The sequence below is a fragment of the Gadus chalcogrammus genome, chromosome 6 (genome assembly GCF_026213295.1).
Source record: "Gadus chalcogrammus isolate NIFS_2021 chromosome 6, NIFS_Gcha_1.0, whole genome shotgun sequence".
In the NCBI taxonomy this organism is placed as follows: Eukaryota; Metazoa; Chordata; class Actinopteri; order Gadiformes; family Gadidae; genus Gadus; species Gadus chalcogrammus.
Window position 1 is genome coordinate 14,583,965 of NC_079417.1, and position 17,500 is coordinate 14,601,464.

General features: G+C 45.2%; 2 protein-coding genes across 3 annotated transcripts in view; one reads left to right on the plus strand and one right to left on the minus strand.

The window, feature by feature from the left end:
- Positions 1-495: 495 nt before the first annotated feature.
- Positions 496-14,509, minus strand: ndufaf2 (NADH:ubiquinone oxidoreductase complex assembly factor 2). Of its 2 annotated transcripts, XM_056592995.1 has the most exons (5): positions 14,290-14,509; positions 4,328-4,417; positions 3,120-3,160; positions 2,430-2,583; positions 1,291-1,381 (listed from the first exon to the last, which is right to left on the minus strand). In XM_056592995.1, exons 1-5 carry the CDS (start codon positions 14,402-14,404, stop codon positions 1,350-1,352), a joined length of 432 nt encoding a protein of 143 aa, XP_056448970.1. In that variant the 5' UTR covers positions 14,405-14,509; the 3' UTR covers positions 1,291-1,349. The 2 variants fall into 2 exon arrangements, with proteins under 2 accessions (XP_056448971.1, XP_056448970.1); XM_056592996.1 differs by lacking the exon at positions 2,430-2,583 and having other exon boundaries at positions 496-1,381.
- Positions 14,510-14,564: 55 nt separating this feature from the next.
- ercc8 (excision repair cross-complementation group 8) overlaps positions 14,565-17,500 on the plus strand; it is a 16,181-nt gene continuing 13,245 nt past the window's right edge. The window contains exons 1-4 of the mRNA XM_056592083.1: positions 14,565-14,899; positions 15,067-15,162; positions 15,387-15,488; positions 16,831-16,954. Coding sequence (XP_056448058.1) covers positions 14,823-14,899; positions 15,067-15,162; positions 15,387-15,488; positions 16,831-16,954 — 399 coding nt within the window. The 5' untranslated portion in view covers positions 14,565-14,822. The remainder of the gene's footprint in view (positions 14,900-15,066; positions 15,163-15,386; positions 15,489-16,830; positions 16,955-17,500) is intronic.

Sequence of the window (17,500 nt, forward strand, 5' to 3'; positions counted from 1 at the left end):
ATAGAAACTCGACTGGAAATGTCATTTTCTTCCAAATTGAAAGTATTATTACCAAGTGATTTTAATAAAGTGCTGGTGGGTTATAGTTATCTCTGGGCATTTAAATATAGAAGTGGATTACAATAACATCCAAGTGTCTTTCATTGTAAAACGTGGTGTCTCAAGCACCTTGTTGTGAAGTTAATTAAGGAGCCCTGAAGTTATGCTACTGGTGCAAGCCATGAAAACCCCCCACCACTGAGCAAGACTGATTATTTTATCTATTCCATCACCCTTTTTTTTCATCAGATCTTTCATTCCGATTTGTAATCAAGTGAAGTAATTTTCTCTTTAAGAAATTCATTCAATGACCACTGGAGCTGTAATAAGATAATATTCAGTTAAGTTATCTATATATATATATTTTCATTTACTGTTTTACCACCAGGTTTGAGTGTGTGTAGCTATTTCTAAATCTACCCTGCCCTGTGACAGTGACAAATGGATAGAATTGAGTATTTAATAGAAATTGCCCATCACAAGTTATGATGTAGTGATGACAAGTGATGTCTTTAATATTCTTGCTTTATCCAAGAAAGTTCATTTTAGAGTGATCCATTAACCAACTATTTGAACTTCAGAAGCATCAAGCAGCACATTTATGGTAATGTTCTTGATAAATGAACAATGATTTATTTTTGGAATTGTATTAATTTGACTTATTTGGTGTAAAATAACTAACACTAACTGCGCAAAAATATATTTATTGAAGTAAGATAAAGCTATTGTCAATTGGATCTGACTGTCAAAATACACAAAACCATTATCTACATACAACCAACATCAGCAGTGTCACAGAAACAGCCTTTCCTACGATCAAACCTAAGGAAGTTCTAGTACTGAGGTCTATAAAACAAACTGATTGTGGTCCATGTCCAAGTATTTGCCTCTTTCAACAGTTCTGATGCTGAGTGAAATCACTGGTTATAAAATTAATAACTGGTTTTGTTCTTTTGGTAGGGGCACATAAAACATGCAGTGATTTGGTTGCAATTATTTTTGTTATGATTCAACCAGTTCACCAATCAGGCTTTCCTCTGACAAATAAGAGTAATATGTATGCCTTTCAAAGAAATAACCGCAGTATAGGTTTCAGTCTTTATTTCTTGGCATTGGGCGTCCAGGAGCCAGGCTGGAAGGTGTTTGCGTCGCTGGTTGGCTCCTCGCTGATCTCCGGCCTGCCGAAGCTGGTGGAGGAAGCGTGACCTTTGACTGCGGTCTGGGAGGGAGTGGCCAGCAGCCCTTCTTCATATGCTTGACTCTGCAGTAGCAGGTCCCGCTCATCTGCATCTCTGGCTTTCTGTTTGATCTCAACTCTGTAGCGCTCGTTTTTCAGCAGCTCCTAGAGAACAGAAGAACAAGAGAAGGAAAGGGTGCTTTAGTTATGAGCTTCACTCATATTGTAATCAGGTTTGTAAAATGCTCTTTATTCACAGAAAATAAGTTAATTTACTGAATTCAGATTAAAGACACAGATACATGAATGTCAAATTCTTTCAACCTCACTCCAGTCATATACCAAACTTATAGACACACAAACAAGGAGGGATCTACTCAAAGCCGACAGGCCTTCACACAATGCTTCCCTTTTCTGCAACCAATAGAACAAAATAAATATATGGTAAGTGGCAGAGTGACATGGAGACGGACTGAGCTACTATGTTAAACTGCTAAAAGTCTGATACAGGACATTGAAATCTGTGGATAAATATTTACACTTTGTGCTATAATTGGCCTGAGCATGAACCCAATCCACATCCATGAGACAACTACCGGATGTTACAATTGCCAAAAACAATTTTGCTGCACAGTGATACATTTTACAATCAGGAAGACAGTTACTATGGTAGCAAATACTGTCTGTCCTACTACAAGAGAAAGTTGCCTGCCGATATTTCAGAGGAAAACATAATGAGCAGCTTTCACAAAATCAGAGAATTATTGTACTGCAATGGACAGATGGACTGGCGTTTGGAAAGTAAGCGTTGCAGTTATACAGACCGAACAGTCATGTCTGCTGACCAGAGGGAGCGCCAATGTGCCAAGTGAGGAAAAGATGAATAAGGGTTTACCTCAATTACTGTCAAAAAATTGGCAAATTCTTGAACGTATACATTACAAAACGACAACAACTGGAATGGTATCACCTGTTTTAACTTACGGAGAAGAACAACATGAAAAAAATCGGTCCTTTAAAAGGCTAGCATAGCAGACTTGTGACCAGAGCTACCGCTAGTCGAGTGATATTAGCCTCTCCCTGGCACAAAGGGCCAAAAAGGAAGGGAGGATTGTGCATAATGCTGTTGTGTGTTGGCAGTGCTAAAAGACTGGAAAAGAGAGGGGAGAGCCGTGGCCAAAAAGCGCTGCTTTGGGAATGGAGACAAACATACTGAGCTGCTTTTCCAGCCTGTTAATGACAGGATTTAATCCAATCAATTTATGTCGGCTTGGACCGGGAAAAGAGGGAGCGCGACAAGGGGGTAGGGGTAATGTGCTGGGAGTCCAATCTTGGCCACATGAACGCTGTCCAGCTGTCGATGGTTGCTATTGGGCAGACAACAGGCAGAAAATTAGAATAGAATGTTCTGGCAATGGCGTGAAGGGATGGCATTGGCCAGTGGCAGGAGAGGACAGAGAGAGAGAGAGACAGACAGAGCAGCCTAGGTATTTGGCCTCTGAGGGATTTCCCATAGTTCCGCATTTCAGCGGCCAGACAATAAAAAACATTCTCATATTTTGAAGGGAAAGCTGCCATTTCTATTCAGTAACCTTGCAGAAACAAAGGCTGTAGCAGAGTGGCGTGCCTTTGCCGGTACATGGGAAAGTAGGACAGGTTTAGTGAGCCGGGCCTGGGGTTCAGAGGCTGCCTGTGCTCTCAAGACCCACAATCACCGCAGTTTATTTTAACACCTGTCTTGCAAAGAAGTTCTTGGGCTTGGCTGGCAGGAGCCAAGAGAAATCAAATCAAAGTCTTTCCTTTTCTCGCCTTCGCCCCCCCCCCTTCGTTCCTTCCTCTTATTACTGCTTTTTCCCCTAAAGCCCAAGCACCGTCACAGCAGGTACACTGCAGAGGAACACACCTCGATGGAGGGGGGCTCCTTCCGTCTGCCTCGGATCCAAGCTGGGAGGGGGAGAGGGAGAGAGTGTCAGAGGGAGAACAAGCACATGCTGCACTAACTACGCCGTGCTGTTGTACGGCGGTGGAGGTAGCATCCTGAAGTTCACACAGATTTGGGGTAAAAAATAAATGGTATGGTGTTTTTTTTTGAGAAACAAATGAACAATAATAAACACACATTGTACTATTTATTACATTTGATTATTAGAGAGTGTTCACAAAACAAAAAGACACGTACATAGCTTTTGTTGAGGGAACTGAGGCCTCAATCTTACGTCTCCCTTAGCTTTTGAATTGATAAACTACACCCCCTTCCTGTCACTACCCCTCAATACCTCTGCCCTGCTTCCTTCACCCTACATCGTCTCCTGCTTTCGTTTCTCCTAGTAGAGCTCACTCTGTCATACTCTTTTGTTTCCATAAAGTAGCTCTCTTTTTTTGGCTGAGCTGGCTACATGGCGCAGATCAGGTTAAAGGGAGCCAGAAACGGGGGGAAGAGAGAGAGAGAGAGAGAGAGAGAGAGAGAGAGAGAGAGAGAGAGAGAGAGAGAGAGAGAGAGAGAGAGAGAGAGAGAGAGAGAGAGAGAGAGAGAGAGAGAGAGAGAGAGAGAGAGAGAGAGAGAGAGAGAGAGAGAGAGAGAGAGAGAGAGAGAGAGAGAGAGAGAGAGAGAGAGAGAGAGAGAGAGAGAGAGAGATTCTACTCTTCCTGAAGCTAGCTCAGGGACTCTAGGCCCCTTTTATCCTTTTCTTATTTGCATCCTGATGAAAATGCATGAGAGATGGGGCCTGACAGGATGAGGGGGTTAAGGTGGATAAAGCCGGTCTGGGGCGAAGGAACACTTTGTAGGAAAAAAATTAAAATACCTCCGCCAACGCCCTTTTCCTGCTGATTTTTAAGGATAATCGTCGATTTACAAACAAAACCGTTCCCTCAGCCATTCATCTAACAGTATAAATATGCTTAATCAATTCTTAACTAGCAAATGTATTTGAGAAGGATCAATGGCTTTGTTTTATATATTCCGTTTGGGGTGTCACTGTAGTAATAGGTCACCCGTGAGTGTAACAACACTGTACTTGCTATTGCTATTTGAATTATGTTTCTGCTGCACGTTCACATGCGATTCCAGACAGGCCGGCTTTGAACAGCAGTGTTGGGAGCAGAACATACCGTCCCACTCTGAAGGAATGCTGCCTTCCATATACTCATATTCGTTAGGGTTGGCAGTCTCTACCATCCGCTTGGCACGGACACTTCTTCCTGGGGAAACACAGGAAAGCATAGATAAAGAGAGGGAGGGTGCGGGAAAGAGAGCGTGAAAGAGAGCGAGAGAGAGGAGGTGCGCAGGAATGATGCAAACGCAACACAAAGAACACAGTAAACACAAGGAAACAGTGCACACACACATATACACGCACATTTTCACACCCTATCTCACTGTTCTCTCTGACACACACACACACTCACATAAATGTGCACGCTCATGTGCACAAGCACACACACACACACACACAAACACACACACGCGCACGCACGCACAGATGACAGTGGTGTGACAGGCCATGGATGATTACCTTGTGGCCCTCGGGCCCTTCTCCTCAGATCTTTTCGAGTGGCTCCAAATCTGGGCTAAGCCTTTATGCAAATCAGTCCCCCCTTAACCTACCAACCACAGCCCCCCTCACTGACAACCTCTTCCAATCAGAGAACTCGGGCTAACAATGCCCTCCAAAATCAACGTCAAGCCAAGCAGGAGACAAAAGGGGTCAGATATCACAGGGAACAGGGGAGGGATGAGCTGTGTGGAATATTAAGTGCTCCCTCCTCTCTCTGCCTCTATATACGGCCGACGCGTGCTAGCACTGAGGCCACCTCCAATTATTTTGGCCGTATTTGCTGATTGGACAAGTTTGCCTGCCGCACAAAAGACTCGAAGACAGAGGTAGGGGAGGGGACATAATAATACGAAAGGGACGCAGGGCGGGATAGAGGGAGGGAGGGAGGAAGGGAGGGAGAGGAAGTAAAAAAAAGAAAGAATTATGTTGTTTGTTTTCTGTTACAGAGGGCTCTCCAGAGCTTCTGCTTTCAGCAGGTGAGACGTCCGTCCGTCCGTCCGTCCGTCTGTCCGACCCCTCAGAGAAATGATGAGGCAGAAAGGAGGAGTAGCAGGAGAAAGATGGACGGAGCAAAGTGATGATGCATGGCAAGCGAAAGAAAGAAGAGAAATGGATGGCCGATGGAAACAACACGCTCCAAAACACAGACAATCTGTCACGATTCCATCACGGTCTCTCTGCAGCTGACTGGACATGGACAAATGGAGGCGACCGCGACCGTGCGCACGGCAGACTGATGGCCTTAATGTTTACTTCACATATAACAGATAGCTAAGGCAGGGGGAGGAAGAGTGATGGGAAATTGACAATGTGGCAGTGCGTGTGCGCACGTGTGCGTGCGTGCGTGTGCACCGTGAACCCCTCCTGACAGTGTTTTGCATCCTTCCCTGTGCGGGGCTGCCTGCAGGCTACAATATATGCACTTGCCACTGTATTGTTTGCCATTTTCCCCCCCAACTTTGTTTCCAATTAAAGCAAAGGGAAATGTTATCTCTGTTTATGTTGAACAATGTATTTTTTTCCCCTTAGCTAATTTCTTTTTCTTTTAAGGGCTCTCTGCGGACGGATCATCCATTCAGTGCTTTCTTCAGCCCATACAGTAATCAGGTCATCTAATTAGGCTGCTTTACCTCTGCCTGGGTTCCCACTAGGTTGATACCATAGGGCCTCTTAGGCTCCACTTCCGTACCCATAGATTTATTTAGGGCAGAAACTCTGCATTTTCTTCTTTAACCTTATCATCTTCCAATTCAGCTGCCTTCACCAACATGGAAATAGCTTTCCTCGGTTGGTCAATTTTTTTGCATGTTTAACTTTAAAAAGTCAATCTGAAAACCCCTGGGACAGTGGAAGACCGACGCAAGTACCAGCGGACAAAGGAGTGTGTGTTCTTGGGATGATAACAAGTGCATTTAGCAGGTATGCTAATTATAAACAGATCCTCTGGGTACACATGCGAAGCAATCCCTAAAAGCAATACACTTAACAGCAGATAATGCCCAACTTAACATCAGAAAGTAAGGCGCACTCGGCTCTCGTCCCGCTCTCCTCCTTTCACCGATCTCCATTCTCTCCACTAGGCTGCCTCTCTCTCTCTCTCTCTCTCTCCCGCTTATCTCGTTGCTTTTGCAGCATGACTAACCTCCTTCCACCGTGGCTTTTATCCCTGGATATGAATAACAAATATGTACATATATTTATGAAACAAGCCTGATCCTCCCACCACATACAAACTGGGAGGGGGTCTCGACCGTCTCATCGGGGCAAATTCTGATTTGTGACTATAGTGTGTGTGTGTGTGTGTGTGTGTGTGTGTGTGTGTGTGTGTGTGTGTGTGTGTGTGTGTGTAGAGGGGGTTAGCCTACATAGTCCAAGGCTACATGATTTCTTCTTCCAATTCAGAAGAAACAAACCTTCCTTTCGAGAAAAAGAAAAGTGCACATACAATGCATTGTATACTGTGCACCTTGCATTCAATTTGGATTTCAATCCAGACATCGCCAACGCCAACGTGCTCAATGTGCCTTCAATCCGCGACAACCTTTACTGGCTGCGAAATATGCATCCCTCATTATTCAGTCCATGCCTAATGTCGCATACAGAGTGAAGCATACCCTTTGTTTGACTAATGATTCCCGGGCCTGATTGGCTGAGTCTTACCTACAGAATATTCCCCTCCCGTGGTATGTGACACCGTCAGAGAGGGTGGGGCCCTTCTTTTCCATTTCACAGTTCAGAGCCGAGCGCTCTCACCCTTACTAGACCTCCTTCCCCCCCTCCTTCTGCCTCTCCGAGACCAGGGAGATGGGGGAGGTTGGGGGGTGTGTGTGTGTGTGTGTGTGTGTGTGTGTGTGTGTGTGTGTGTGTGTGTGTGTGTGTGTGTGTGTGTGTGTGTGTGTGTGTGTGTGTGTGTGTTAGGCGTTAGAAGCTCTCTATCTCAGCATGCCCCCTTGTGACAGGTCTGTCTTCCCATCACTCACTGGGAGAGAAGGTAGTTACCACTAAAAATCCCTAAAGCACACAAACACAAGCACGTACACCCACACCCACACCAACAAACAAACACACACACACACACACGCGCACGCACATACATGCGGGGGCCTGGCTGGAGAGCACAGGCAGATTAACCTGAGGGACAGCAGTGAGGACGCTGCCTTTAACCGTGAAGGACAAACTGAGTGCGGTGTCGGGGATGGGGGAGGGGCCAGAGGCAGCAGGAATGAAATCCCACCTCATGAATATTTATGCGCCATCTCACCTGTCTGAGCGCGACTCATCGGCGTGCCTAGCGATGAAACGTGTGGGAGGGAGGGGGGGGGGGGTTAGGATAGAATGAAGGGAGGCAAAAAGGGGGAGGAGGGATGGTTGAGGGGTTGCCTTGGCAGCGGGATGGGGAGCCAATCAGATGGCGTGCAGGCCTATCCTTCTTGTTCGTTCCAGTGAGGTGTTGATGCGCTCTGAGGGCTGCTCTTTGAACCCTGAACACACCCTCTTAAACTACATCACCTGCATCAACACACACACACACACACACACACACACACACACACACACACACACACACACACACACACACACACACACACACACACACACACACACACACACACACACACACACACACACACACACACAGTCCCAGGAGGTGAGAGGTGCTGGGAGGTTTTTCACCTCCACAATGTCATTCCTTTCCTGCTGTCTCTCTCCCTTTCCCCCCCCTCTCCTTCTGCACACCTGTTTGTAGCAAACTGCCTTTGATTGTGGAGGTTAGCACCGAGGGAGCGTGCTCTCATTGCTCCGTCAACCAGAGAGACAGCACCATAAAAACCCAAATAACACAATGCACATTCTTGGTGGTGGGCAAGAGAACAACGCTGCCCCCGTACCAAGATCTAGCCTAACTTCAGCTCGCCTACTTTGCAGGCAGTCACTCGAGATAAAACACTTTTTCTCTCCCCTCCGTTTCAGAACAGAATAAAATGCAGACAAACGCCTTGATGTTCAACAGCCCTGCATTCAGCACCGACCCTCTATGAAAGGACGAGATCAAAAAAGACCAATCATTCCCAATCTGCTCCATATTTTTTTTGTGAGCTAGCTGCAGTACCTGCATATGGGTTGGGTATGAGCAGCCAGTGTGCGTGTTCTCCCCAGCCGAGTGGGGTGATGGGGAATAGAGCAAGCCGATGTGCATTGTAATGGACAGCTTTATGAAGACAGAGTGATCCGCCATGCAACAGTGATGCAGGCTCACCAGGTACCAGGGCTGACACACTCTCTATCTGTCTGTCTGTCTGTCTGTCTGTCTGTCTGTCTCTCTCTCTCTCTCTCACTCCTCATCTCGCTCTCTCTCTTCATCCAATCTTCTTGCCGAGAAGATAACATAAGGGAGGTGTGTGGGGCCCGTAACCATGGTAACCACATTAGCCCCTAAGCCTAGTGACACGGGATGAGGTTTAGAGAGAGAGAGAGAGAGGGCGAGCCATTGTTTTGAATCACTTTCTGGAGGGAGAGAGAGAGAGGGATAGAGGGGTACTGAGAGAGAGAGAGACGAGGAGGCGGAGCTTTAGCGGCAAACTAGGCCTGCTGCTGCTGGCGTTAGTTTTTTATTCAGCCCTCATTCTGTTTGTCCTTGTTGCCGTCAATCCCACAGAGGCTGGAGCGACTCAGAGGCGGAGCGGGGAGCGGAGAATTATTCATATCAGTGAGACGACTCACCGGAGAGAATGACCGTAGCTTCCCTTCGCGTGCTTCCACCCCCTTTTGCTTCTTCTTCCTGGTGTGTTGTGCGCAACACGGCAACGCACAGACACAGGCTAGCCAGGAGATGGCCGGGCTCTTTGTCAGGATGTTGTGTTTGTCTCCTCACCACAGCGGCTCCCCCCCTCCCCCCCTCCCTCCCTCCCTCCGTTCAGGCCCTGCATTGCTGCTTGCATGTGATGTCCATACAGCGAGCTGTCCACCCATTTCCTTTCAACTCTGTCACTCTCATTCAGCCCCCTCTTTTCTCCCTCCTCTCCATTCCATCCTCAGACCTGCTGGTTCTCTCTCTCTCCCTCCCTCATGACATTAGCCTAGCTCCACCTTGGTTCTCTCCTGTCTCACCCCACCCATTGCATCCACTCATACCCCCCCCCCCCCCCCCCCCCCACCCGTACGTCTGGATCCCTCCATCTCCTCTCCCACAACGGCACCCAGCCCCCTTTACACCCTTTCCCTCATCACTGCAGGTTTCAGGCGATCTCCTGCCGACTGGCTCCACTGGCCTTCAGTCGACCCAGCGCCCATGACAGACGGTCAATGGGAGAGAGAGCATTAGATGCCGAGGAATACACATCTTCGGTTAATCCAAGAAAAAAAAAAGAAAAAATAGTTGATGGGCTTGATCAACTGTCCGGACCACTGTACGCGTGACTAAAAGCTATTAGGATAGATCCTTTAGAACTGTGTTCAAATGGTCGGCGATGCTCGTTTCTCTTGTAGGATAAATATGTGCTTTTACCCGACTCTGATATTCCCAGACAAGAGCTTCTAAATGCCTTTTTAATGAAGCAGTTATCCCACTTTGTAATGTGTTTCCACATACACATCCATCCATTTGGCACTGTGCACACACAGAAATGGGCCCAGCACACTTGGTGTTCCTATAATGATTAAACAACCTTCATTTAAACCCCATGCATGGTGAAGCCCCCGATCAATTAACGTGATTTACAATAGCCTCTCCGGCCATCGCACTTCCACGATAATCACAGACTTAGTGTCCTACAGTAGGGTAGACTTTCCCTCATGGTACCCTGGGGACGGCTTGTAGCAGAATAAACAGCCATTTGGACCCTGGTCCCTGCCGCTGTGACTCCTTCCATGGAGATGTGTGGCTTGAATCTATGCTCTGATGACACGATGCCATCTGTTGTTGTGGTAACTGCGCTACGGCAAAAAATAGAATGAAAATCAATATATTATTCGGTTTTCGAGGGAAGACACAGAAGGGCATGCAAGAACTTGTACACGTATGCACTCTGCTGCTCCGCCTTTCCTGGAGACAGCCGTCCAGAAAAGCTAGAAGAGAAAGTGAGGGCCCCTTTTCCACTTTAAAAGATGCAGGGGCACGGGGGAGGAGCCTGAATAAATAATATACACAGGGAGAGGCACAGAGAGAGACAGAGGAAGAGAGAGAGAGGGGCAGAGAGGCAGAGACAGAGGCAGAGAGAGGCAGAGAGAGACAGAGGCAGAGAGAGATGGGCAGAGAGAGACAGAGGCAGAGAGAGACAGAGACAGAGACAGAGACAGAGACAGAGAGATGGGCAGAGAGACAGACACAGAGAGAGACAGTGGCTGATAGATGAAGGAAAAGAGACAGAGAGAGGGACAGTGGCAAGAGAAAGAGACAGAGAGAGGCGGATACAGAGACAGAGGAGGCGAGAAAAGAGGAATAGTCAAAGGAAGATGCGCCAATGCTTCCTTTCGCAACCCAGAAGACACCCCTGAATGTTCCTCCATTCTGCACACTGCGGAGGGGACCAGCAGATTAAAACTGCATGGCATACAGCCCCTAAATGAATGGCTCTAAAAATACATCCTTTTCACTGCAACATGAAAGGAAACTGCCTTTCCCCTGTCCAGTATTGAGCAGCCATTGATTCCAAGACAAAGGCTACACCTCCTCAAAGAGGTAAAGGGGGTGAAAAATAGCAATCATACAGGCAATTATTTTCAAATGCGCCTGCAGCGGGCCGATAATGTCAGCACGCCGCTCCTCCCAAATAAAAGGAGGCAAGACGGACGTCCAAGCCGCGGGCCCACTGCTGAATGGGCCCCGACCCCACCACACCGGGCTTTCATCCGGGCAGCGTGACACGGCACCCCGTCTAGTGTTGTTAAGGCTGTGCGCCGGGCCTCTGGGACCGCAAACACAAACACAGGCAGGAGACGCGAGGTCTCTCAATCCAGCGCCGCAGCACCCAGGCAAAAAGCCACCCGAGGAGCCAGTGGTCCTAGCCTCTGGGTTGCCAGTGGCTATGGCCCGTTACACAGCCAGACTCAGCCAGTCAACCCTCAAATCCAGCCTTTTTTTCCTGCCCAGCCAGCCCCCCCCCCCCCCCTCTCTCTCTCCCACCCTCAACCCCTCAATGGATTGTGATTCAGGCCGAGGCCCTATTCATTTTAATGTGCTGCAGGGACGAGGGCAGCAGCATCCAAGGAGGAAGGGGATGGGGGTGCCTGCTGCTGGGCCCGGGCGCTGCACCACCACCACCACCACCACCCCAGCTCCCTCAGATGTTGCTCCACAGAAGTCATCACTGGACTGGCTTCAAAGGAGCGTGGTGGGGAGGCAGAGATGGAGGGGTGGAAGGGGAAGTGTGCGCATAGGAAGGAAGGAAAGAAAGAAAGAAGGAAGGATTCAAGGAAGGAATCAATGGAGGAAAATTAGGGAAATAAAAGTCAGCTTAAGAAGGAACGTGGGGCAGATACAGCTTCTTCATCTAGTAAGGGGTATGGGGGCCTTGTGCTACAGGTCTACATGTTGCTCACCTTTTTCCGACGCTTCTCATGACTACTCCCAACTGTCCTCCAGCCGGAAACAAATTATGGCTTGCTCTTACGTCTTTGCTTCACAGATATTGCTCACAAAAGATGTCCGTGATTGTCAGTACTCCATATTGCAATCAACGGCATCCAGCGGGAGCACCATTCTGGGAGCCCATTTACCGGGTTCCAAAATTGCCTGGGTCCCCTAGTTCTGCAACCAGGGTACAGAGGCCATTTCAGTACCGCAAAGGAGCACCCTCAACACAACCGGGCCACTATGCGGAGGATTACGTCCGTCCTAGTTTTCTAAAGTTAACAGATGTGAGAGGTAGAAAATAGGAGCAGTTAAGCGTAGGGAGAGGTAGTGCGGGATTGGACAAAATGCATGGCAGCAGTAGAGCAGAGGGAGAGAGAGAGAGAGAGGAAAGACGATAGAGAGACTTCCTCAACCAGCGGTTGAGTGCCGCAACGAGTAGCCCTGCAGTCCATGCCCGAGGCCCTGAGCCCACGCTTGGCCTATCAGTTAGCGATCAAAAAGAGCTTGTTTTAGCAAGACATATGGTCTGAATAATGGATCCACTTTAGTTCCACAAGGTCGGACAAAGTGAATTCGGTGAGTGGGAGGGAGGCAAGGTGTGCTGAATGTTGGGTCAGTGTTTCATACAGGAGCATACATGTTTCTGTGGTGGTTAGGGGTGTGCTTTATATACTGCCATAGCAGACAAGTGCATATGTGTATAGAGGGTGGGCGGGCACACACACACACACACACACACACACACACACACACACACACACACACACACACACACACACACACACACACACACACACACACACACACACACACACACACACACACACACACACACCTCAAATGGGGGTAAGTGTGTTCTGAAACATTGCTTTTTTTTTTCTAAACACTTGCTTCTCTGTAGGGCTGTTTGGTGAGGTCAGACAGTGTATACAGTAGTTTAGGCTTAAGCATGCAAGGACTGATCTCTAATTTGAATTTGCCTGACAGCCAGGGGCAGTAGAGCAACCTTGGGATAAATTATAAATACGTGGTGAGCCCGGTTTCCCTGAAAACTAATAAAAGCACACAAGGTGAAAGACATTAGCTAGGTTTAGTCATATAAAAGACACATTGCAGAAAATGATTAATTCTATAAAAAAGCAACGTCAACATTATGTTTTGGGTTATCAAACTAACTTGATAAGCATGGCTAGGATCAAGTCTAATGGGTCATGGTAAGGTGATCAGATTTTTTTTATGAAAACTAGGATATTTGTAGTTTGATGGCCCAGATATCAGCAAAATATCTGGTGATGAGGAAATGAGCCCCCACGGAAAAAGCCTATCATGTTGAAACGAGACTAAATCTACTAAGTCTCAGAATTATTGTTCATGGTCAAGCTTCCACCTTTGCCATTTTCTTTTTCTAATACATATATATTTAAACCGGGACATTTCCAGCGACGTCTGGTCCCACTAGCTTTAGGTTTAGGGCTAGTGCTATTGGTGAAAAGCAGAATTTGTAATTCCATTTAAGAAAATAAATGAGCAACGTGGTTTTCAAGATTGCCAGTGCAACCCATTGCCCCATGATATTAGTTTGTATTTTAAGAAACTACCCAACCATAAGTATTGATTGATCTGGAGTCCAAGTCAGAGCAAAACTTGTGGGTCCCTTGTTACGATTGCCAGGCCATTGCAGATGAGATTGAATTTTATACCAGAATTCATCATGGTCAATAGTCCTTTATCGACATGGTAAACAAAAGTTACACATGTCTGTGTGTCCTTAAACGTATAAGGACACAATTGGATAAGCATGATGACATGTCTACCAATTTGTCTTGTGCATAACAAACTGCAGCACTGACAGGACTCAGAGGAGAGACATGACCTCCTTCTAAGTGTTGTCTCAAAGTGAAACTAATCACTAAGTAGTTGTCTTTGAACATCTCAGCAGTTGAGTGATAGACAGTACATTTGGCATGAAAAGGTGGGCGCTCTCAGCGTCTCAACTTCTTGTGATACTTTCAATGCAGTTATTGAATACATTGCCAATATTTCTCGAACATTGACACTTAGTATCCTAACGTATTCGTGTTCTGCTTACACCATCTAGTGGCGTTATGGTTCAACTGCAAGGCAAGAAGACAACATGCTGGCATTTCGAACACAAAACAAATGCGCCACAAAATAAAAAAATCTTTATCTTTATCTCTCAATAGTCAATTGGAGACTTTACTACTGTGTACTTACTATTTCCCTCCATTTTGATATATTTTACCATTAGAACAATAATAAGGAGGAGATGGGCCATTATGTTATCGTTGTTGTTTATCTTAGTATGTACGAATACAACTCATTATTCAACATAATATAATATTATGTGAGGCGAAGTATCTATCCGTCTACACGTGACGGCTTCTATCTGAGTTAATAGAAAGGTCATAATAACGTAACGTTACCTGTCCAGGTCTTCTGTTGAGGGATCATGTAATAGTTATTACCGAGATGGTCTGATCCTACATGTTCACGAACTATCCAAAACGTCCGCTTTAAAAGCCCCGCAATTCTGCTCATTTTGCTAAATATCTAGCAAATCAGATGTGTTATTTGCCCCCTAGATAGGGTTGTTTCAATGGTTGTTTACAGTCATTCTCTACAGCCGAAACACTAAACAATATAAGGCTCTGTGATTGGACAGAAATACTGGATTAGCCAATGGGAGCTTTTTTTGTACACTTGAGGCCATACGTAACAACATGGCAGGACATTGCAACTCGACTGAGAAATGTATGCTAAACTAAAATGGATTATGGATCAAAAGTAAGGTATTAATATAACATAAACAATGCAAGGGACATGTAGGAATGCGTGAGAAAGAAATATACAATATGCAACATTATTGGACAATAATAATGAGCCGTAGGTTTTTATTTTAGTGTAGAAGATGGCTAAATCACGTTAGCTGAGGCATCAACAATAGTTTGGTTCTGAAATGTTAGGGTTTATTAGTGGAAGAAAGGTTGGAATCGACGATCCACTTCGCCTTCGACGTGCAGAGTCCACACGAAGGTAATTGGTATTCAGATATCAACAATACAATCATATAAAAAGGTTTAAGACATGTCATTCAAAATTGCTATACAATGACTCTTCTGTATAATTGTTTGAATAATGCATATCTGGACAGTTTGCATACTTGCTCGAAGTTGACTTGTTTCACCTTAATTTGTTTACAGACTACTCAGTCTGGAACTGAATCATGGCAGAGATGTGGAAAGAATCCACGGCAACGGAGTCAACTGCCTGGACATAGAGGCTGTGGAGGGTAGATAGTAAGTATCAATGAATACATGTCCCCTATTTATGTCCCATTTATTTCTGAATCAAATTTCTGTGGGATTAAATTACTATCACTGATCGTTTCTTCAATTACTGTAGGACGTATATTACTGCTGGTTAAATGTGATAAACAAATTCTTCAGATTAATCTCAACGGCAAAACGATGACATTGCCTGTTGTGACCATAAACTTGCGGATCCCCTTCTCTCTGTATAGTATGCTGTCTGGAGGAGCAGACGGGGTCATCGTGATCTATGACCTCGAGAACTACAGCGGGAAACCCCAGTACACATGTAAAGCAGTTGGCACCGTGGGAAGGTGCGAAATGTGTTTGTTGCCACTAGAGGGCAATGCGTTGTAGCATAGTCATAGTCTGTATATGTATCTATGTATAATAATGATACAAATTAATTAGGTTTACAAATCACTGAAGTTTATAAATGAAGTATAACAATATCATTTACCCTTTTTAAATTCCACGTCATCATAAGTCCACATTTGGGCATCAGAAGTGGTGTTGAGTCCCATTCATTCAGACGATTACAATACTTAATTCATTTAATTTAGAGTGTTGTGAGCATCACCTTACCATGAGAATTTTGAGCATGATAAACTTTGATAAACATGATAAACTTATTTCCTGCATTCTGGTTTATGCATCGTGAAGTTTTATGCACCAATCTGTGCCTTTTCTGCATAAATGTATGGTTTAAATGTCTTTTATTCATGGAAAGGAAAACACAACACACACCTACACCAATGTTGCAGCCAATTCCACCGTCAATTACTGGGTTCATACTTACACAGAAACTGCATAGCTGTTGAGTTTTTCTTTATTCTAGAAACAAAAACAACCTGCTAAATAAAAACAGTATTAAAGAAAAACGTGACGTAAAACATTTCTCATATATATATACACATTTTAAACACAACCCTAGCATTCGCCTATGCCGCGGGCCGGGCACTCACAGATAGCCTTGTCGTAAGCATCAAGGGACTTGCCTTCCGAGTCCAGTGATGAATCATGAATTCAAAAGCATGGTTCCTTTCCTTAGACTGTCTTCTGTGCTAACATGGTGTAATTAAATCTTATTGCCATTTGTTTAGTGTTCCCAAAAGACAGAATCCATCCACATCTTCTCTCTCAAATGATATTTGAGACGTCGAGAAGAGCTGCTCTCAGAAGATCTGATGCGTCCTCACAACACATAAATTAACACTTAATAGTCATGAGATTATATGACCGCTCATAATGTGTATCTAGTATTCACACACTAGGTTTCTACAGCAAATGTGTCCATGTATCTGATCACTAAATATTGAATCAGTGGCTCAGTTCTACCTACTCACTTTTCAAAGTCAATCTGTTTAGGTAGAATTCCCTGTCTTTGGTGGCTGGTGCCTTTTCACACATTGACAAACCATTTCACTATGTCACACTGTTGCCTCATTGCGTACGCAGCAAACAAATCTCACTGTTGTTTGTAAACTGTAAAAAGGTATTTTGGAGTGAGTTCGTTGTGTTGTATATGTGAATGTTTTTTTGTATTATTTGTAAATATGAACCAAATGGTTTAGCCCTTTTCATTTGCGAAACTCCTAAGCAGCAGACAGTTGTGACTGTAGATGGTGGTCATAATTCAGTCAATTGTGTTTCCAGATCGAGTAGGTTTGCACACAAGTTCAGCGTGGAGACGGTGCAATGGTATCCATTTGACACTGGAATGTTTATCTCCAGTTCATTTGACAAGACAATGAAGGTGTGGGATACTGAAACACTTAAGGTAAGAGAAGGAGAGGCCGGTATTTGGACATTTTGACTTGGTGCTTTGAATTTTTAGGAGTAAAAGGAAGGAAAATTATAAAATAAGAATTTTGGGAAGGGAATTCCCAAAGCTTAAAAAAATTGTTTTTGTATAGTAGGGTTTATTTTTTTACATAAACCCTACTATTAATGAATTCCATTTAAATTGAATACTGGATATTCTGGCAAAAATATGAACTATTGCTGAGTTCTCGTGCACTACCTTTTCCCATGCTCTTTATCTTTTACAGCATGTGAATGTGTCTCCAGTATAATTTTATTTATTTACAAAGTGATCCTTATCCATAGCTGTTGGCCCTTTTTCTTGTTTATCTTGGTCCTTTGCTGGCAGCGAGGCCTCAGATAGGCTGCTTGCTGAAGAATTTGCATTGTAACTGGCTCTTCTGCCCAACTATACCACCCAAACTAGATAAAACCCATTGTTTGAGCCTATATACATTATGAAGATCCTCTCTAGCTTTGCCCTCAGCCATTCCATGAGACGCTACACAGTTCATCACTTTGC